Raw genomic sequence first — 23,236 nt, forward strand, 5'->3', positions numbered from 1 at the left:
ACGCAGGAAACAACATGTGGGGCTGGGCGTCGAGGCAGTGGCGAGGAGGTCAGAGCCATGAGGCTGAAGTCTTTCCAATGCACCCATACCGAGGGGCATGTGTGAAGGCTTGCTTGGGTAGTCTTGTACTCCGAGAGAGGTACCCGTTGTGTGGGATAGGGGTGCAACTGCGGGAAAATTTCCTCCCAGCCTTGGATTGCCAAACCAGTTAACATATACTGGTTTCGGACCCGAAGTGTGGCAGCTAATGGTTCGGCTGCGGTAGTCAGGGCAGAGTATACTGCATTGGGGAGCTCCTCTTACTCAAGTAAGAAGATAGGGTAGGTAATGTACATGGTTGGACGACCAAATCAGCATAGTCAGGGAAGATTAGACTGCGAAATGGCTGGCCTTAGCTCCCCGTAAGCTTAGTCAAGTCATATTAGAATGCTTTCAGGCATAACATCGATTGAAGTGGCAGAGGCAACGAGATTGTGTACACAGATTGTGTGTAGTGGCTTTGCTGTCGCGACCCATTGGGGTTCTGCCTTGTGCCGATGTGTGAGGCGAGATGCTGCATCTCACCATGCATTATTTTTCGTTTGTTGGTAAACATCTTCTTCGTTTTAAATGATCACTTAGGTTTGGAAAATGGCTGTCTTGGGACCAAAGGCTTATGGTGTATTGTTGTATGATGTTTTGAAAGGATGGTAAACTAATAATCACAAGCGTTCAGATAGTCACGTATTTATAGCCAGAGTGGTAGGTGGTTTTAAGTGCACGTGAATAATGTTGTTTTTAATATGGGTAGGTGGGGATATATTTGATAGCATCTTTCGAGTGAAGTGTCAGTTGGCACATGTCTTGCGTGGTGTGATGTCATAGTGAGGAATCCTTATGCAAAGTCATGTCAAAAAATTGAATGTGCAAGATAAATTCAAAATAATGTGAAAAAAGGAAAGTTGTTGTATTACTTTTGAATTGCACAGTACAAGTATTAACAATAATATTGTTTCAAAGACATTGAATTCCAAGTACGGGGTACGATCTTCCCACTACATACATTCTTAAGGGTGTAAGACCCTCTGCCTAGTACTTCTATGATTTCAAAAGGCCCTTCCCAGTTTGGTTCTAGCTTCTTTTTGTTGCCGGCGACCTTGCGCAGAACCCAATCACCTTTCTGAAATGTGCAAGAGTGGACTCTTTTGTTGTAGTAGCGTTCTGCAGCCTTTTGATAATTTTCTCTTCGTAATTGTGCTATCGTACGTACTTCTTCCAGAAGGTCTAGGTTGTGCATTAGTTGATGTTGTTTGTGGTTTGATCAGAGGCGATCTCTATTCGAAGTGTAGGTAGGCCTACTTCTGTCAGGATGATAGTTTCCATATACCATGGCGTAGGGAGATTCACCCGTAGAGGACCTTTTTGTTGTCCTGTATGCCCATAACACCTTCAATAGTTCCTCTGCCCATGCTCCTTTTTTATCTTCCAAGTTCTTCTTAATGTTGGCAAAAATGACTTTATTGGAAGCTTCTGCTTAACCATTTCCTTGTGGGTAAGTGACAGAGGCAAAACTCAACTTGATCTTGTATGTGTCACATAGTTCTTGTACTTTGGAATTTTGGAACGAGGTTCCGTTGTCAATGACTGTCTCCCACGGTATCCCAAATTGACATATGATGTGCTTCCATATGAATGTCATAGTGTTTGTTTTTTTGACCGTGAGGTACACTTCTGCCACAACGCACTTAGTGAAGTAATCAGTGGCTACCAGAGCATACCGTCTTCCTCCAGCAACCTTAGGAAGTTCTCCTACCACATCCATACCCCATTTTGCGAAAGGCCAAGGTGCAACGATTGAGTGTAAAGGTTGAGCAGGTTGATGGATGGTTGGTGCAAATCGTTGGCACTTGTCACATTTTTTGGCATAGTCACATGCTTCTATCATCATGTACGGCCAATAGTACCCCACTGTAAGTGCCTTGTGTGCCAGACTCTGAACCCCTATGTGATTTCCGCATGCTCCCTCGTGCATCTCTTCTAAAAGTTTTTTAGCTTCTGATGGACGCAAACACCGAAGATAGGGGCCATCAAAGGACTTGCGGTATAGCGCTCCATGGATTATGGAATAGCATTGTGCTCGAAGGCACAGAAGCTTTGCTCTTTTGGATGAGTGGGTAGTTCAGAGGTGGACAAGTATCGAATGATTGGGTCCATCCAGCACTCGGGTTCTGATGAGGTTGGGTAGACTTCCAAAGCTTTGATTGATCGGCTTATAGATATGGAGGATTGGCGTGTACAGTCTCCTGCAGAGGCTAATTTGGCAAGGGCATCGGCCTTTTGATTTTGCTCCCTCGGTACTTGTACGAGTTTGAACTGGTGAAAATATGATCGCAAGTCAGTTACCTTCTGTAGTAGGCTAGCCAGATGGGGTGCTCTGGTATCGAAATTCCCAGCCACTTGTTCTATCATAAGTTGTGAATCTCCTCTGACATTCAGACGTTTAATGCCCATGTCTCGTGCTAGTTCTAAACCATAGATCAGAGCCTCATATTCCGCTTCATTATTCATTGTGAACTGTTCTAAACGAATGGCTTCCTCGATTTTGAGGCCTAAGGGAGCCTCTAACACGACGCCAATACCAGCCCCTTGGGAATTGGATGCCCCATCCGTATGCATCATTCACACCCATTCATCTTCTAATTCTAACAATTCAGGCAGGGTGTCTGGGGTGAAGGATTGTATTTCGACCAGGAAGTCAGCAAGTACTTGTCCTTTTTTTGCTTTTTGTGGCGAGAATTGTATATCATACGTCCCTATCTCAATTTCCCATTTAGATAACCTTCCAGAGAGATCGGGTTTACTCAATACTTGCTTCAGTAGATAGTTCGTATATACAATGATGGTGTGACTTTCAAAATATTGTCGTAACTTTTTCTTTGCTGTGATGAGTGCGAGTGCCAATTTTTCCATCATTCTATAGCGAGTTTCAGCGTCCAGAAGCATCTTGCTGCAATAAAACACTGGCCTCTGACAACTAGCCTCTTCTCGAAAGAGAACGAAACTCACAGCGAAGTGTGAGACAGACAGATACAAGAATAGATCTTCATTGGCGATGGGGGAGCTCAAATAAGCTTTCAACTCTTCCAATGCTTTACTTTGTTCTGTTCCCCAGGTGGTGTTGGTGGATTTCTTTATGCATTGCAAGAAGGGCTGGCAACGGTCGGACATGCGCGATATGAACCGGCTTAATGCTACGATTTTTCCCGTCAGAGCCTGTATATCTCGGATGGTTCTGGGTTCTTTAACTTTTGAGAGGGACGCAATCTGTGTTGGGTTGGCCTCGATGCCCCTCTGACTGACCACGTATCCTAAGAACTATCCAAAGGACACCCCAAAGGCGCATTTAGAGGGGTTCAATTTCATTTTATAAGTGTCGAGAATGTCGAAGCACTCAGTCAAATCGCATATATGTGAAGAGCTTTGTTTAGACTTGATGACCATGTCGTCAATATAGACCTCCATGTTTCTCCCAAGCAATGAGGAAAACAACTTGTGCATTAGCCTTTGGTATGTTGCGCCTGCATTCTTTAGTCCGAAGGGCATAACTTTGTAGCAATATAATCCACCTTCTGTTATGAAAGTTGTGTGGATCCGATCTTCTGATTTCATTGGGATCTGATTGTATCCGGAGTAGGCATCGAGGAAGCTCATTCTTTCAAACCCTGCCGTGGCGTCTATCATCTGATCGATTTTCGTTAGAGGGTAGTTATCCTTTGGACATGCTTTATTTAGGTTGGTGTAGTCTATGCATACTCTCTTTTTCCTGTTCTTCTTCGGGACCACGACAGGGTTGGCTAGCCAACTGGGATATAGGCATTCTTCGATTGCCCCTGTGCTCAGGAGCCGTTGTACCTCCTCTTGGATGACCTGGTTTACTTCGGGAGCGAACCTCCTCTGCTTCTGCTTGACGGGTGGGAAGCTGTTTGATATATTAAGGTTGTGACTCATGATGGAAGAGTCTATTCCGGGTATGTCGTGTGGAGACCAGGCAAAAGTTCCCACTCTAGTTTTGAGAAATTGGACTAGGGTCTGTTTTTCATTTTCAGAGAGTTTGGTACTTACCAGCACTATTTTAGATGGGTCAGCGTCGTCTAGACATATTTTCTCTAGGTCATCGAGTGTGACTTGGGGTTTTTCTTGGTCTTCTTCTAGATCGATTCCTTTGAGGCATGTTGGTAGGTCGTGCTGTATTTACTATTTGTCAGGATTGTCGTTATGGGAGGAAGTGCTAGAACTGTTTATTTCTTTCAAGGTAAGGAAGCACTTTTTGGCCTGCTTCTGACATCCCTTGATGTCGATGGTGTAGCGCCCGTTGGACGAGAGGCATCGCATCACCTGATGCAAAGTCGAGACTACCCCTTGCATCCTGTGGATCCAATTTCTCCCCACGATGGCATTATAGCTTGTGATGGAATCTATAATGAGGAAATCTACTGGCAGGGTACGCTCCGCGGCCACCACGGTTAATCGCATGACGCCTTTTGGGTATACTCTCTGGCTGTTAAATCCCAAAATGGGGATAGTAGAGGGCCAGATCTGATTTTCCTCTAGCCCCATCTTCTGGAAGGCTTCCCAAAAGAGGATGTCAACCCCACTGCCCCCATCAACTAGAACTCTACCCAACTGGCAATGGTCGACCTGTAGCGAAATGACGAGAGGATCGTCATGGGGTAGGTGCACTCCTTGCAAGTCATCATCGGTAAAGGCGATTACAGAGGCTGGATAACTTCTGTCCTCTAAAGTGACAAGATTGACTGCGTGGCCTAATGATCTGTATCGCTTCACCCGCTCCTCCATCCTCTTATGGATTTTGGTGGCACGCTCTTGGTTTTCAGTGAGCTCCACGATCCCATGTATCATGGGGACTTGCTTAAGAGGCTCTTGTGGGCTTGCAGAGGTTGTGCGCACGAGGTCTCCCGCTTGTGGTGCTGGGCAGAAGCAGGATTATGTTGCAAGGTGCCGGGTCTTCCTGCCTCCTTAATGTATTGGGTAAGCCTCCCACTTCACATGAGGGCTTGGATCTGATTGATCAAGTTATGGCATTCAGCGATCGTATGACCATGATCTTTATGGAAGAGGCAGTATCTGTTTTTATCCCTTCTGTCTAGAGGAGTGGTAATCTTATACGGCTCATGCTAGATAGGTTTGTCTTTATTGTAACGCCCTGGCTACCCCAGAACAGTTTCGTTGAACGGTGGACCGGAAATTTGACTCGTTACCCGAGTCCTTTGGTAAAAAAAACGTGCTCTAAGTGTAATTAACAGGTTAAGGTATAAAACCAATAAAAAGAAAATGGAGATTTTATTACAAACTGCTCTGCAGAGCTAAACAAAACATTTACAAGTGGTTCTCAGTACAAAATGGTCATTACTGTTTTAAATTTACAATCCCGCCGACCTAAGCGGCAAAAATAGGGTAAGTCCCCTAGTTCCTCTGAGAACTCCTTGGCCGTGGTGGTCAAGCGGCCGCATATGTACACAACACTACATCAGCTCTCCACTCAAGGCTAGGTGAGCTTTTCTTTCCCTTTACCTGCACCACATAGCACCCACGAGCCAAAGCCCAGCAAGAAAACATAACACTTTTCATAAACATTATCAAATGATTATCATTATAATCACACTGAACATAAGGCTTTCAAACAAATGAGTGATCACCACATGATTCTAGCGGGAGAATGGCTGTTAGGTAAACCACTAGCCTCCAAGCTCTTATTTCATTCATCGATCCTCAGGGTCGGTCAGGCATTAATGCTCCTTGAGTCATTCAATGCTTATAGTCGATTAGATCTCATCTCTGTTGGCTTGCGTGATTCACGCTAAGGCCGTTCTGACTAATGAGTCAGCGCTACCTGACCTATGTCCAGTATCACTGCCGAACCTGACTAATGAGTCACAGCTTCACAGTTAACACTAACACTTTTGTCGATTCTGACTGATGAATCAGTGCAATGTGACTAGTGCCCAGTACCACTGCCGAACCTGACTGATGAGTCACAGCTTCACAGTTGACACTAGCACCTTTTGTCAAATCTGACTAATGAGTCAGTACCACGCATAAGTGAACAACATATGCTAAGCATTCTATATTCAATTCATGTCCATATTCATACAACCAACATGCCTCACAAATATCCATGCATGTCACACTTTGGGTGCAGTTTTCTTACCTCTGGTTCGAGCTAGAATGAGCAAAAGAACGACCTTTGAGAACGGTTTAGCTTTTAGTCCTTTAGCGGTTACCTAATCACAACACATATGGGATACCATCAATAATCAAGATAATCAAGGGTTCTTAAACCATTATCTAGCCTCCAAGAAACCAATCCAAACTAATCCAAGTAGTAAGAACACTCCTGAGGCCTAAAACTAGGTTCCTGGGGCCAAAACGAGCAAACGGGGTGAAAGCAGGGCAAGGGCTGCGGCCCTAGCACCTTGGGCCGCGGTCCCCAGGGTTCCCAGAGGCAAGGTCCGCGGTGCCCTCCATCAAGGGCCACAGCGCCCAGCAAGCACAAATTCCTGACACCTGCTTCATCGAACTAGGGCCGCGGCGCTCAAGAACAAGGTCGCGGCCCCTAACCCTGGGCCATTCCCAAACGTGTTTTAAGCACTCCAAAGCCTCCAAAAACATACCTAAACATTCCCCAATCATCAAAACAAAGTTCCCAAGCTCCCCCATGCATCAAAACCCTCAAAACCCAAGGTTCAAACAGATCGAAAACTCAACAATTCACAAAATCAATTCAAAGCTTAGAAACTCGGAAAAACTCAAAACTTAAACTTCGATTGCCTTCAATTGGGTTGTTTTCCGTCGAATCCTTCAGTTAAGAAGCTTCTAATCTTTCCTAGGATCGCTATGCCTCGATCCTCACTCGATTCCGACTCCTAGAACTCAAGATTTCCTCAAAGAGGCTCAAACGATAAAACGGACTTTGAAAAGGGAGAACGGAAGGTTTTCTTATCGTATATTCTATCTGATAAGCTACTTCAACCTTAAGTAACCTCAAATAAAACCTAATGCTCAGGGTCCCGAAAACACCCCCGGGGATATTATAGTCAAAACCTCCAGAATTTCACCCTGATCTCAAATATTCCCAATTTATCACCAAATGAACATTTCTATTACCCCAAAATTGACCCCGTTATGACAAAACTGCTAATCCACTAAAAATGACCGTCTCATGTCAAATAGCTCGAATATATCTCCATAATAATGGAATCTCATTCACAAATCAAGTTATGCACCCAAATACACAAATTACCCTCAACGGGCCAAATTATCATCACACCCCTGTAATAAGAAATATGGACTCACATGCATGCATTTCACATCATATCATAATATAATCAACATATACATGCATTTTATCAATTAATAACATAATTAAGCAAGTATGGCCCTCCCGGCCTACTATTCATGCCGTTAAACACATCGGAGAATTCGGGGCATTACATTTATTTTCTTCGTAAATGACTTCTTGTGGGATGGTGTATTCGAAGGAAGGGTATCGCGGTGACTGTCAGTCCTGTCTTGGCCTCTTCCCTTCCTTTGTGTGGTCTATGTGGTTTCTCTTCCTCTTGTCATCTCTAGCAAGTGGCGAAGGGTTATTTGCTGGTGGAGCGGAGATAAGTGCGGATTTCTTCTGTGCACACTCTCGAAATTCTAAGACCCTGAAAACGCCCTCGGCCGGGTCTGAACCTCGGCCATATCATAAGGTGGTGTCATGGTGAGATTTTCATGTCAGAGAGATCCCACCTGCAAGCTTTTGACGAAGAGATTGGCTGCGGTAATCGGGTCGACGTCGTGGATTTGATGCACGAGGTCAATGAAGCGATGTAAATACGCCTTCGGATGTTCATTTTCCCCTTGCTCGATCCGATAGAGGTCAGCCATTGTTCTTGGTGCCTCACGGTTCGCACTATATTGTTGTAGAAAAGTTTGTCGGAGGTCACTAAAACTGTTGACAGATCCGGGCTTTAACTGTCGGAACCACAGTAGAGCTGGCCCAGAGAAATTCGTTGAAAAGACCTTCCATTGAATGGCTTCGTTGTTGACTTCTAGCGCCATTTTCTGCTGAAATTGGAACAGGTGGTTTAACGGATCTCCCTTTCCATTAAACGCAGGCAAGGAAGGGATGACGAAGTCTCGGGGTTTAGGCTCATTCTGAATCCACTCTGAGAAGGGAGACTTCTCAGTGGTTCTTGACACCAGATCCATATGTTCAGTTGTGTGAATGGACCTTCCGTCTGAGAACTTCTGCATCATTTCCCTCATCATCTCTTCTTTCCAACTGTCTAAGAACCGGACCAAGGGAGCACGGTCCTCAACGGGTGAGTCATGCGCGGCTCGCTGTGCGATTTGTTGGGGCCTAACTTCGGCGGTCGGCTAAGCTGACCGGGTGGGCTCTGCTCCTGTCCACACATGTGTGTCACAGAGCGGGGCTCGTCGTTCTTCGGCCCCAAGACGAAGATGGGTTGGAGAGGGTGGTGGGAGACCCTGGGATCCTTCACTACCGAGGTGCGTGGTTTGTTGAGGGGAACTGATGCGGTCGATTGGAACTTTGGGTCTACCAGAGTCCAGATTGTTGTTGGCTTGGGTGATGCGTGTGGCGTCGGCGGATTTGAGTGGCTCAGCGATCTCAGCTTCAAGCCTAGCCTGAGCTTCGGTCAACGTTTTAATTGCTTCGTCGGATCTCTGCTGGCTAGCTTCCAGCAGGCGACACATCCTGTCAATCTGGTCTCTCACGTTCGCTGGTGGGACAACTTGGGTGACTGGACCCTAAACTTCGTTGCCCTTTGGTGGCATGGCTCCAAGGTTTGAGAGGATCTTGGTTGCAAAAAAGAACATTCTTGATTTTTTGATTCGACGATGTGGCTAAGGCCAAAATGTTCGGCGATTCCCACAGACGACGCCAATTGTTGAAGCAACAATTTGTCTTTCTATATTTGGAGGTATGATCCAACGGTAGATAATGCTCTGACGCTGTTCCGATGATGAAGATCGTCTTCAACTCGTCGAGGATACCTGCAAGAAAGACACTCTGATGCCTAAGTCAGTGAATCATCCTTTTGTTCGAATAAGAATCTCATATTTATAGAACAGAAATGTAAAGTGGTTAGTTGGTTCAAGCAAACCCTTGATTGGTGGAGGAAAGATAACCGAATTTCCCTCCAAAACACGCTGATTTTAAATTATGCATTCGGAAGTTAGAGGCGCAGACTGCTTCTGCCTTCAGAGCTTCTGCAGGCCAAAACAATCCATTTTGAATGTTCGGTAAATGAGGAAAGAACTTTGGGCCGAATATTTTGGGCCCAACAGTATGCATGAAAAATGATAGAAACATGTTAGGTTTAATATAAAGGCATATGTGAATAATGGTGTTTATGTATCAATGCATGTTGTTATTGTTGTTTTGTTGGATTGCATGTATGAATTCATTGGAAATAGAATTAGGTTTTATAAGGTTGTATATGAATATGTGTTAGTGATGTTATTTGATTTATTTGTATAATAAGAGCATGTTAGGATTTGTGATCTATTGTGTTTATTGGACATATATGATTTTGTATGGAATTTTGAAAGGCATGAGATAAAAGATGAATTTCATGATTAATTATGCTTGCTGATTTTTGTGAATAATTGGGTAATAAGTTTGGTGATATAGTGATTTTCATACATGAGTAATATCCTTAATGCTATGTTGATTTTATGGAATTAAAATGGTATTTTAAGTCACAATAGAATGATATTTTACTCAAATAAATACCTACATAATTTTTATTATATTTTTAGAAAAATATGAGGTTTTAAATTCAATATAGTGATTTTTAATAATAAATATGATTGCTGGAATTTTTGTAAAAAAAAATGTAAAGTGTGTTTCAATAAAATGAATTTGATTAGTATTTGAAATAAATTAATACCCTAAATTATGGTAATATTAAAAATAGTATTTTTAATAAGGTATTAATGTATATTTTAATAGTTAAGATTTTTCTTTATTTTGATTAAGGAAAATATTGAATCTAATTTATTTGTGATTTTAAAGAAATTAAATGGTGGCTGAAAGTTTAGTTTAAAATGTTTAAAATGATTATTTAATTGTCACTTACGAATTTATGTTACATAAACTAAGCCTTAAAATAATTCAAATAAAATATATTTTTCCACACTTAAAATATATACTTTTCTCACATCATTTATGTAACACAATTAATCAATATTAAATTGATTTTTCTAAGGAAACATGGTAATCATAGGTATTTTTCTTTTTTAAATAATTTCCAATGCCTTTGTTATTTCTTTGTAATTTGAAAATAATAAATGGTCTTTTATATTTTCTTAATGGCTAAATAAAATTGTTTTTATGAAATAAAAACAATGTCTTGGGAGATTTAATCAACCTAGTAATTTTAAGAAGATAAACAATGGTAAACAACACATGCTACAAGTCTTTTATTTTTAAAAACGATAGAAGTAAGATGCATAGAATTATCGTTTTAAATGCCACAATTACGCAACGTTCCCACGTATGCATGTTATATGCAAATTCACTTTTACGTCCAAAATTATGTCTATTATGCAACCATGTAGTTTTTATAGAAAGATCATGCATGCAAAGTAGGTAGAATGAGCATTATTCTTTTTATGACCTTATGTGTAATTAAGTATATTAATATGTTGTGTGTAACCCATACTGTGTGTGCATGGCCCATGCACACATGAATTATATGAAAGGGAAAATTAGCAATTATGTGAAGCTAAGGAATGTTGTTTTGATTATGGTATAGGATCGTTGAGAAGTTGTGGTTTACTTAGCTTGGACCTGAGGTAAGGAAGTTAGATAGAATTTATGAAAGTTATATTATGAATGGTAAGACTATTGTGTGAATGAAATGATATGAATTTTGAATGCCATAATGTGATGATATGTTGGCTTGTATGAATATTGTATGATATGAATGGATGTTAGCGTGATGAACGCGACACATCAAAATGGGTTGCTAAGGATAAAGAAGACGTAACCCAAGTTACTAAGGATATGAAGACGTAACTCCATGGGCGGACGCGCCGAGATTATTCAAGGACCAGAGACTCTTGTTTACCTCAAAGGGTGGCATGGACAAGTTAGCGGGCCATGTTCACAAGGAATTGTGTATGAATGTGTTATGATGCCTGGTTACGTTTATGATTATGTTATGATGTTTGGTGATGTTTATGATTCTGTTATGATGTTATGATATTTATGATATGATGGTGGTAATATGTTTACGTTTATGATATTGATGTCAATTTTACAATGATGCTATGATGTATAAAGATGAACGATAGTGTTTGTAAATTGTTGTGTCTTACTTGCTTGTTGTTTGTACTTCCTTACTGGGCTTTTAGCTCACCCCCTTACTTTCCCTTCCAGGTAGCAAATAGGTTTCTATGTGGCACGCGTGGTGATGTGGGAAGTTCTATCGTCCTGGTGTGTATGGCGTGGGGCATCCTATGGACGAAAAACGATCAATTAAAAACGCCATTTTAATAATGTTAAATTTTATGAGACTTTTTAACCTTATCAACGGGACTTGAATTAGTGGTTGTTTTGGAACTCTGCATAAAAACTGATATTTTCTTTTAAAACTATTGGACCCAACTTGCATGTTCTAAGCAAGACCCCACTGAAACCTTTATAATAAGTGGCTTCCTTTTATAAACCAATGAAAATTTGAATGTTTTATTAAGTACTAGTTTAGGGTGTTTTGACAGTCTAATACTTTAAATGGGTTTATGTCCATAAGTTTGATTTTTTCTTTGTGGCTTGGCCTTTATTTCACCCCGATGTTTTTGTAAGCTTAACGAGTAGTTTGATTCGATGCAATATCTTTTGCATTAAAATCTTTATAAAAGTCATCTATTAGTAAGAGTAATATCATCACATTGTTCAACACATAATCAAGTGTAATATTTGTAGGAGGTTAATATTAAAAATAACTTACCATTTGCTTAAAGTGACATGTATATTTTGAACAAAGCCCATGGACCTTTTTTTATCTCCCTACATCAACAAGGGTAGAGATTTTTAGAACTTTATAGGTAAATAATTGAAAGTAGTGTATATTGGGCTACGAAATTGAGGCCCACTTGACAAATTGAAGCATTATGGTAGTGACTAATCAATTTGCATGTGTGATTAAAATGATGGGTTACCTTGTGTGAAATATTAGGACAATTGATTCACCATCGGAGGCATGAGACTTCTTTGCAAAACTTGGTTTTGAAGACCATGTAGTACTCCAATGGAGAGGATTGTGTATTCATATTAATGGAAATTATTTATGCTCTTTTTGAGAAAGTTTTGAACCAAGTTTGTTGTATGACAATGAAAATTGTGCTGGTATAAATTAAGTTCATTAGTACACCTTCAAGTACCAGATACCAACCAATCTTTATTACTTCACTATTTTTTTGAATGTTTTTTGTCCATATGGTTAGGTGAACTGCTTCATGCAAATTTAACTGGTTGAGTTTAATATTAAAAGTTGATTTGGTATTTACTTGAGTTTCTTATTTTGAAATGTTGACTAAGTATTGATAAGTTTGCTAATTTGTGTGCTCCTTCAATTTTTTTCTCTTTTTGTGTTTTATAAGTAATTGTTAGTTTAATAATTGACCAAGTACCACCTTCAACAAAGTTAGAATTATTATAGTGGTGAAATTGGTAAGAAATAGACAAGGGTTACAATAGTTGAAAAGAAGGGGTTAAGTTCATTTTGTTTGCATTTGAAGTGACCTCACATACTTCTTCAGGAATTAGAAATTGAATTATTGAAGTGATGGTGTAACTCATTAAGTAGTACAACTTCAACTACCAAATACCCACCAATATTTATTGATTCACTAATTTTTTTTCAATTTTTTTTGTCCATACCTCATGCAAATTTAATTGGTTGAGTTTAATATTAAAATTTGTTTTACTTTTTACTAATAAAATTTGAATTGGTATTTACTTGGGTTTCTTATTTTGATGAGTTTGCTAATTTGACTGCTACTTAATATATTTTTTTGTGTTTTATAATTAATTTTAGTTTATTAATTGACCAAGTACGAGTTAAGAATTATTATAGTTGTGAAATTGGTAAGAACTAGACAAGGCTTACAATAGTTGAAAACAAGGGGTAATTTAATTTTGTTTTCCTTTGCAGTGTTTAATTAAGTGGGCTCGCATACTTCTTTAGAAATTAGAAATCGAATTATTGAACTCATGGTGTAACACTTTGGGAATTGAGGGTGAAAAAACCATCAATATCTTGTTCATTTTTTAACCATGTTTGTGAAGGCCCTTTTTAAGAATAACAAGACATAAGATCATTTCCATTTACATTCTTTTATGTTAAGCGACTTCATCGATGTTAGTGTCCCCAAAAAAATCCATCAATTACTCACTAGAGGACATTCATAGCACAAAATAGGAATTTTCTTAAAGACATTCATGAAAACAAATGCCTACTCGACTAATATTTGACATGACCACATACATGCATGTATGAGTTTCTGCCATTTCAAAAACACCAATTTAAGAAAATGGCCAGCTTCATAGTTTTGTCCTATATAAAAAACGATATATTACAATAACAGTTCACTTGCCTATTCAAAAAGTGCAACTAAGACAAAATGACATCTTCACAAACATCCCTCACTTGTTTTTGGACGTCGAACAAGGTGGAGATGGGGGAACAACTTCCTTCATAATTGGTTTCTCCTGACAACACTGGCAACATCCTTTGTACTTCAGCTCCTTCACATCAGTACGGAGATTGAACAACATGTTGAAAGTTAGATTCTGGAAGGTGTTACGACTCATGTAAATCTCTGGATCGGAGACCTTGGAGTCAGAGTCCCGGAAGTCAGAGTCTGAAATCGTGATTGGATAGAGATTGGGTCTGTTCAGAGGAGTACAGGGCCCTTGAGCAACCCCGTTTTCACAAACTTGCCCTTGATCAAGTTCCCAATTAAATAACAATAATAGACTTATTACTAAATCAGCAGAGGTGAAATCTGGTTGGAAGGGGATACACAATTTAAGGGGCAAAATTACAATATTTACAATAATGAAAATGATGAGATTTTTCAGGGATATTTAGAGCACCTGGGTTCTGGCGTGGTTGAGTTTGGGAATGACCTTCTTGGGCAAGGTGGCGCTGTGAACATTTATGACGAACCACTTCTTTTCCACCCCTCTGAAGGGGTTTGCTCGAGTTTGTAGCAAGTCGGTCGATTGCTCTACAGGAAGATTCCTGGAAAGAGTCGTCTTGTCTTTTGTATTTCTTCGATGTTCAACGGGTAGCGTAGCATTTGGACCTCATCTTTCTGGTTTTTGGAAGGGGCCACATTTCGGGTTTTTGGTTTTAGAGAGCGATAGAGAATGTGAATAGGAAAGGGGTTAGGGTTCAGAAATAGCATAGTGAAGTGAAGATGGTCTTTGTGTTTCCCACAAAGAAATTGAATAGTATATCATAGGTGCTACACATAGGGTCATTATGGCTACAAAGGAAACTTGTCCAATCACACCTCCTGTACAAATCACTATTTCGACGGCAACCACTCTGACATACCAAATGGTTGTCATTGCTTCACACGCATTTTAAATTTTCAAGATTTTGCTTTTTTGTTTTTTATCTAGAGTTTGTATTTCGAATAATAGGATAAATTGGCCTTCTCATAAGTCAATCTCTGTTGGGCCTAAAGAGTTAATGGCTCAACTATATTGGGTCGAATACCATTATCAGTAGTATATCTTTTTCCCTCAACTTCTTCATAGTACCATCTTACAACAAAATTTAAGGAAAATACCTCCAACTAAAACATTTTTTGAAGTTTGTTCCTTATTTCAGTTTGAGTAAATTTCCAAGTTAGAATTAGTGGTTCTAAGAAACATAGTACAAAAATTATTTCAAACTCTTCACATTTTAGACATTTTAAATTCACTGATGTACACCCTACAGAGGACGAAAAATACTTAATAAGGAATGATTTCCCTCGGTGCAACAGATGTATTGTTCATAATAATCGAGGATTTTATTATTTATTTATCATAACAATTTACTATAATGTTTGTTAAGATGAACATGTTAATATTCTCTATACTAATTGATTTTTTTTAAATTCAGAAGGCACACTACAGACTACAATGCCATCCCAGGTTGGGCATTATTGACCACGATTTTGTCGAACGGAAAGTAGACGGAAAAATGTTTATGAAGACAATAGCCTTGAATTGAAAATAAAAATGACACGACCAATATTATAGTGGTTCAACCCCAATTTGTTGGCAATAGCCTAATCCGGTTGGAGTTGTTATATATGTACCTATACTTAAGATCAAATGAACTTGAACCAACTGAGTTTCATAAGTATAAGTCGAAAAATACAAAGTTTCTCTCTAAGTTCTCACAGATTAAGGCCAAAAAATGCCCCAAGTAACAGTCACAAAGTCTCAAAATTAGAGAGTCTAAAAGTCTATAAAAGATCAGATCCCCTAAAATGATGGCATGAGCATTTTATATATAGGCTCATTGATCGTACATGAAAAATCTCCCGTTTTGACGGAGTCTGTGGTTGTTTTAACCAAATTTAATTAATAAAATAATAAAAAAATTAATATTACAACAATATGGTTACTACTTCGGGATATCTGAGAGATTCACGAGGTAGTTAAGGGCAATTCAGGTTGTAGTTGTTACTAAGATTCGTAAAAAGTCACTGGCAGCTAACTCTTGAGACTCTAACATACTCGGTCGACTAAATCTTCCTTGTGATGTAGATGGTCGGGTAAACCTCCCTTCTGATGTTGCTGGTCGGCTGAGTATTCCTTATGAAGTAACTGGTCGGCTGAGTCTTCCTTTCTGATGTTGCTGCTGGGGTGAATCTCCCTTATGAAGTAACCGGTCGGCTGAGTCTTTCTTTCTGATGTTGCTGGTCAGGTGAATCTCCCTTCTAATGTTGGTGGTCGAGTAAAACACTCCCTGACCAAGTAAATTCATACCTGGTTGGGTGAATCACTTACTGGCCAGGTAAATTCTTACCTAGTCGGGTAAATCACCTTCTGACCAGATAAATTCTTAACTAGTCGGGTAAGTCATTGAGCATTATTGTGCCACTTGATGACCATGCATTGCCACGTGTCACTTCTGATTGCCACGTCATTGAACTGAAACTTTGGGGATAACAGGCATTATCACCCGAGCTTGTTCCAGTGACCATCACATCCATGTTGTAAAGGGAATCGATTTGAAATTTTTTACTTTACTATTGGAGTAACTAGTATATTTTTCATTTTTAAATTTATATATAACTTTATGTCAATATTAAGTTCTTCCTCATTGATACTAACATGATGTACACCCTGCAATTAGTGTTCGCATTAAATTAGAAAAATATGAAAATTGTAACATCTCAAATTTGTTAATAAGGCTTAGGGTCTTGATTAGCGAGTCGGGAGGGCATAAATGAATTTATAAGTAAATTTAATTGAATATATGTGTGCTTATGTGAAATATAGGAGATATATTAAGATATGACTATTATGTGACACTCTATTATGATTTAATGCATTTGTCTATTTCTTCTTCATCTAAATTTTACTCAATTTTAGTTTATTGTGTATGTGATTAATTGCGTACCATTTACATACGATTTATGAATTTGAATCAAAATCTGGAAAGTGAGATTTGAATATGCTAAAATTGAGTAGACATATATTTCAATTCAGAACGAGAGTATCAAATTGGTCTATGTGATTTAGGGTTGTAGTTATTACTTCCTATTGTTTGAATTGACCATAGAAATAGAGGAAATTCACATTAGGTTAAGTTTTCTATTTCTTAAACTGAATAGTTAATACTTTTGTATGCCTATCATTTTAATGAGAAGAATTCCAATGGTAATTGCATTAAAGTTTAATATGGTGTATAGTACAGAATATTAGAATTCCTATTTTTGAGTATCTGAATTTAATCATTGTGTCCTTGTTATTATTTGATTTTGATTGTTGCAAGTTTCATTTATTTATGCTTTCTTGTTTTTAAATTTCACAAGTTCAATTTTTGGTAGCCAAATAGAAACTAGCAAATAATTTAATGGTGATTGATAATTCAGTCCTTGTGGGACTATACTTGGTCTTCCCAAGAAATTATTACAAATTACGACTGTGTGCACTTGCATTACCTATTACATTCTGGGAATGGTCTAAATATGTTTTCTTGTTGATTCTTTTGGCTCACGGGTGGTTTGTGGTGCTGGCAAGGGTAAAGAGAAGCTTGGTGAGCCATCCGTTGCAGAGCGATAGCGGTGATGTGTACATATGCAGTTCGCTCGACTGCTACGGTCGAGATATCACAGGGGAGCTAGGGTGGACCCTGTTTTGCTGCTTAGGCTGGCTTATTTTGTAATCTGTAGGTTGTAAACAACTTTTAAACTTTCATTTTGGGATCCCATGTAAAGACTAAAGTTTTAGTTTAATGAAAATGTTTAAGTATTGACCAAAATTTTAAATACCTGAACCCTTATGGGCTTAATCACATGTTTTAGTCCAAATGTCTTGTTTAGCGAGCCCAACAGTAATTTTAAACACACTTGGTAATAGACCCTAATTAGTAGGGCGTTACAAAAACTATGTGGAATACTACATTATTAATTAGAATTAGGTAGTAATATAATTTTAGGCCATATAGGACATAACTATGTAAAGAAGTAGGAGAACTACTTGGTGTACCTAAACAAGGCAACCAACAAAATGAGGTAACAAAAATTAATTGTCACAAAAAGGTGCGAAAACACGAAAATAAATATAACAAAACCCCAGAATTTCTTGTGTTGTCTTCACTAACACGGTTTGGAATTTTTATTCTAAAATTTTTGTCATAACATTAATTTAATAATAAAATAAGGGGTCAAATATATGTATGTATTGAACTAGTTATTAATAACTAATATTTTCTGCTTCATACAAATAATTTCCACACGGCTTCAACATACCAAGTTATACACTCCACTCATATTATTATATACCCAAATGTGTATACAATAAACAAAGTGAATATTTAAAAGCCCTTCTAATTAGAACCACAAATGTGGTGCAACCCATACTTATATATATTAAAGGATTTAAACAATTTAAAGCAGTGAAACTAGGTACATAATATATAAAACAACAAGGTTAATCAGATGGAGGTCCACCATACCCTCCAACGCTGGCATTTCCATACAAGTGTGTAGAGCATGAGATTTAAACCCTTTAAACCAGTGAAACTAATTACATAATATATAAAACAACAAGGTTAATCAGTTGGAGGTCCACCATATACTCCAACTGATTAATTTCTATACAAGTGTGTAGAGGAGATTTAAACCCTTTAAACCAGTGAAACTAGGTACATAATATATAAAACAACTAGGTTAATCAGATTACTCATGCATTGAGTTGGACGTCCACCATATCCTCCAACTCTTGGAAGCACAAGACCATAGTGTCTAGAGCATCCTGCATTGCATTGACAGTTGACCATTTTATTCCTTTTTTTTCAATTTTCTCTCTAATCAACTTAGCTTTCTCCATTCCTTCGTTGAACTTGCGTATATTTTCAGTAATAAAACTTTTCACATCAACGGGTTCTGCCTTCTCAGGTTTGGCATGGACGGGTTTGGGACTGGCCTCATAAGGAGCTATGGTAGTCAATTTCATCCCAGGCGCCAGTTCAGTTACTTTAACGTTCATCGAATCTGGTAAAGACTGCACATATTTCTCGATCTGAGTATCCCAGGTTTCTTCAGGTACATTTACGGTGTTGGCATCAAAATGCTTCTCCTCTTCTTCATCCTCCTTCATTGAAACCGTGCTTGAGGTGGCCATGGTGTTTTCCTGAGAAGTTACACGTTCAATAGTGTCAGTTTAATTATATGGTAACATCAATATGTTTTCGTACTTTGCATCCAATAAGTGTTTGTGCCACATCCTGATACCTTTATAGGCCATGGTTTTGTGTGTATAGAGTACTTGGACAATAAAAGTGGTTGGCAATGTACAATTTTTTTTTAACTGACATGGAAATTTAATGAAGTACTTTAGATTAAAAGTTCCTCATCCCCAACAGGTCACGAATAAAAAATTTGAGTGATCCACAAAGTATGCTTGCACTGACGACTTCCATCAGTTACTAAACTGGCTTTGTGTGTTAGGTGAAGCATATATTGCTTTTAAGTACTTATGGATCTTGGTGTCATATATTTTGACCATTTAATGGTGAATAATTTAGTATGAATAGTGGATTAGATTAATATAAAATCTTAAACCATATCTTCTTTGTCGTATCTTCACTTGTACCTTTTATTTTCTCCTTCTGTACACTAGCCATGGATAGTATTTTGGTGGGGTACGAATGAGGTTCACGTAATGTCTACTCATCCCGATAAACGAATAAAAAATTCCAGTCAAAAGAAGAGACCACATTTTCTCTGTATTCACCTTTTTCCAATATTCATTTCTGCTGAAACCCTTTAATGAAATTATCTCCCTCTTCAGTTGAAAGCATCCATAATGGATTCAAATTCCTCCATTGACTCGTGTAATATATAGGTTTTCCCAGACTCCCCACCTCGGCAGGAACAACCCCCAGAATGGGACGAGTTCACCCACTACCGAGTAACAACCCTCCCACCCGATCCAATACAATACATCAATGAGCTTAAGGAGAAGTTAGAGGAAAAGGAGACCGAGATTTTCTTCAAAAACTATGAGAATCGTATGTTGGAGGAACGAAACCAAACTTTAAAAGAAAGGATATCGCAACTAGAAGCAGAGTTGGAAGATAGGAGCAAAAAGTTAGATGATTTGAGGTCTTCTACGGTCATGGAGGATTATAAACTCATGTCCCAAGCAGTGGAGGAACTGAAGACAGAGGCCGTGAGAAGATACCAAGAATATCTTGAAGAGAAAGTAAACAGTACAGTCGGCGGTGTTAACCAAGGGCATGGAAGAAGATGATAATGTTTATTCATTAATATTAATTAATGAACGTAAAATATGTTGTTTTAAATGTTATTACTTAATTTAAGGTTCAATATGATGAATTGTGTCATTCATTTTTGTATTAATGTAATATTTTTTATTATATTCGGTGGTCCCTATAACTTTGAATAACTATGGGTTTGGTTATTCAATATTAATAGTTTCAGTAGTGTTTGCTCATTGACGTCACAGGGAATCATGTACTAAATCGTTATAGGCCCTGTAACATATTGTTCTGTATATGTAGACCCTAATTGAATCCCTACTATGCAGCTGTAAGTGCCCAATACAAGGGTAAAGGCTATGGACTTTATGATCATATTCAATCTTACCATATTCTACGTTGGAGTTAATGTTACATTTTTTTTCCATCACAAAACATATGAGTAAATTACTAATACATGGTGTCTTCTATACGTGACATGAACCCTTAAATTTGTGGTATTTTCTTGTTAAAAAATTGTTGTCCACAAATTTTTTAATTGAAGGTACACTTTAATTTTTTTTTCTTCATTTTTTATTTTTGATTTTTAATTAAGTACATAAATTAAAAAAAAAACTAACCCTTTATTCATTAACATATTACTATGTCCTTGCGAACACTGAACCCCATCCATTTGGAGTAGGTGTAGTACAACTCTTCCCATTGTTGAAGGGTCGGAAGGTGTTTTTGTACAATATCTTCTTTCAATAACTCTTGTGGTAGCTTGTTCAATATTTTCAACTCCGTAAGTGCTGAACACGTCTTTCTCCATGCATTCATCTTCTTCGTTTGTCATTGTTTGTGCCCTATGAAAGAGCGATAGAATTTAGTACTAAATAATATACGAGTTTAAAGTTGATAGAGTCATTTATTATCAATAATATGAAGTGTACAATGTCCTTTAATTATAATGTCTTCCCAGACCTATTATTAATGGTACTATATAAAGTGTTTACCAATCCCACGAGGAGGTTATAGTCCCATGAAGTCATTCTGGCAAGAATTGAATTTAAATATTAACTTGTTACTTTTCGATTAAAAATAATAACATGTGTACCTCCAAAAGTTCGTGCACTATGGATTTTCCCAACCCCCTCCATAAAAATATGACTTTCCTATACTAGATTTAGTAGTCCTTATCCGTAATTAAATTTATAAACCAAAAATTAGTATCACATATCGCTTTTATTGTGACATTATATTTATCTTAAGACATGACATTATGGTAAGAGTTAAATAGATTTATCGTAACTGGTTAACTATCACAAAATTTTTTACTCCAATTAAAAGGATAAAGTTATTTAATTTCCATTGGATATGGTGGGGTCCAATGACGTATATGTATGTTCATATAAATGGAATATTTTGGTTATTAGAGGTAGGTGTGTCTTATTTTGTTTGTTCACTATGGGAGTAAAGTTGATATTAAATAGGAATACACCACTTTCACAAACATAGTTTAATAACATAATACATACGAAGCCAATGCATCACATCATATAGCATACACCATAGGCAGTACACATAGGATATTTTAACAAAACAAACTTGGTTGGGACGTCAAAATACCACTAGGAGGTACTTCCGTTACCCTTGATTGAATGTTGAAGGTAATTTAAGTACCTCCAGGTACTGCGCCAATCGAAACTACTAGAACGAAAAAGTAAAATTAAAAATAAGGACCACAACCTCATAGTGGTGGAGATTAGTGGACGATAACGATTGGGAAGGCCAAAGATGGTGTTGAAGAATACCAATCAAGCACAATGATTTCGTTGGTGTTTGTTGAGTCGTTCGTTTCCACAGACAGCTCGTTGCTTAGATTCTCTTGGCGCTTCACCATTGAGCAAAGGTGGTCTATGATCTGCCTCTGTTGAAAGAGGAAAGACCTAATGTCCATTGAGGTCATCCTTAAAGTGTTTCTATTTTTAGCAACAATATTTTTGAAAGTAGTAAGCTTCTCAATCTTCAAATCCTTCATCAGACAGTTCTTGCACTTACCCCTAAAGGCAGTCTTACTTCTAGGTTTTCTCGACCCATCCTCATTTTGAAAGTTTGTGTCACTCCTACTGACTGAGGTGGGTGTGGTTTGAGGTGCCATTTTTTTGTTGTTAGTACAGGAAGAGGGAGTCAGGGTGGAGTTGTGTGTAAACGGAACGGGGAATACGTTGGTTGGTGACTCTATTTTTGTTTTGACTTTCACCTCTTCAGGGAAGAGATTGATGCATAACTTAGAGGATGACATGGTCGGGAAAATACTAGATGTCAATGTAGAAGTCTCTCAGGGGTGGTTTTCAGTGGGGGTGCTTTTCTAAGGGGGCGATACTTGTATATAGTAGGCCATGAACGGATAATGGCGGCATCCACATTCCCGCCAAAAAAATATGTAAGCACAGCATGTACATTGAGATACGAAGTATTACATAAATGTCGAGGGTAGACTAACCCGGACTTTGACGCCAATTAGATGACTTATTTTAACAAATTTGTTAACTGTAACTCATCCTGAAATTATTTTGTTTTACAAGTGTTTAAAGTTAACATAGCAGTTGTGACGTAGTTCATGATTGATGAAGGATATGCGCACAGTACAAGAATCAATTACCTTTATGTCAAAGTGGGGCCAAAGTATGTGATGGTGGCTACAATGGAAACTATTCCTTACGTACTTGATAGCTTCCCACCATAATGCAATGAACATGAAGCTGGTGGGAAATCCTCAATATATACTTGCTTGGAAGTCCCAGAGGAAAAAGGACGTGTACCATGGCTTAGAATGCAATTGTACCTATTTGAGTTCAAGTGTTTATTAACTTTCCTTAACTGGAGAACCCTAAAATAGTCGAAAGAGTTGATGAAGAAACAAAATGTATAGTTAGTGCATTGTATATACTAAGTACCAACAAAAGATATAATTAATTCACCTTTTTATTATAAGTCTTTCTCCAAATTTGACTAACACCATGTAGAGTTAAAGACAAAAGCGAAGACCCATTGGACAATTAAAGGGAATAGTTTAACAATTAGAAAACATAAGAGAAAATACTAAAAATTATATTTGGCAGTGTAAGTTAAAGTGCTTGGAAAGAAGTGTATGAAATCTACCTTGTGTTAGTGTACCATTTCGTTCGCAAAACTTGCTTACATAGTTCCTAAGTAAA

The 23,236-nt window shown here is 38.2% G+C and overlaps 1 protein-coding gene across 1 annotated transcript; it reads right to left on the minus strand.

Annotated features, from left to right (window-relative positions):
• Positions 1 to 4,233: 4,233 nt before the first annotated feature.
• LOC133815108 (uncharacterized) lies at positions 4,234 to 4,836 on the minus strand. Its single transcript, XM_062247990.1, has one exon. It carries the CDS (start codon positions 4,834 to 4,836, stop codon positions 4,234 to 4,236), a length of 603 nt encoding a protein of 200 aa, XP_062103974.1.
• Between the last annotated feature and the right edge of the window lie 18,400 nt (positions 4,837 to 23,236).

This window comes from Humulus lupulus, chromosome 2 (genome assembly GCF_963169125.1).
Source record: "Humulus lupulus chromosome 2, drHumLupu1.1, whole genome shotgun sequence".
Taxonomy (NCBI): Eukaryota; Viridiplantae; Streptophyta; class Magnoliopsida; order Rosales; family Cannabaceae; genus Humulus; species Humulus lupulus.

Coding starts and splice junctions, on each gene's coding strand:
- LOC133815108 (XM_062247990.1), bottom strand. CDS start 4,836: ATGGAGGAGCGGGTGAAGCGATACAGATCATTAGGCCACGCAGTCAAT.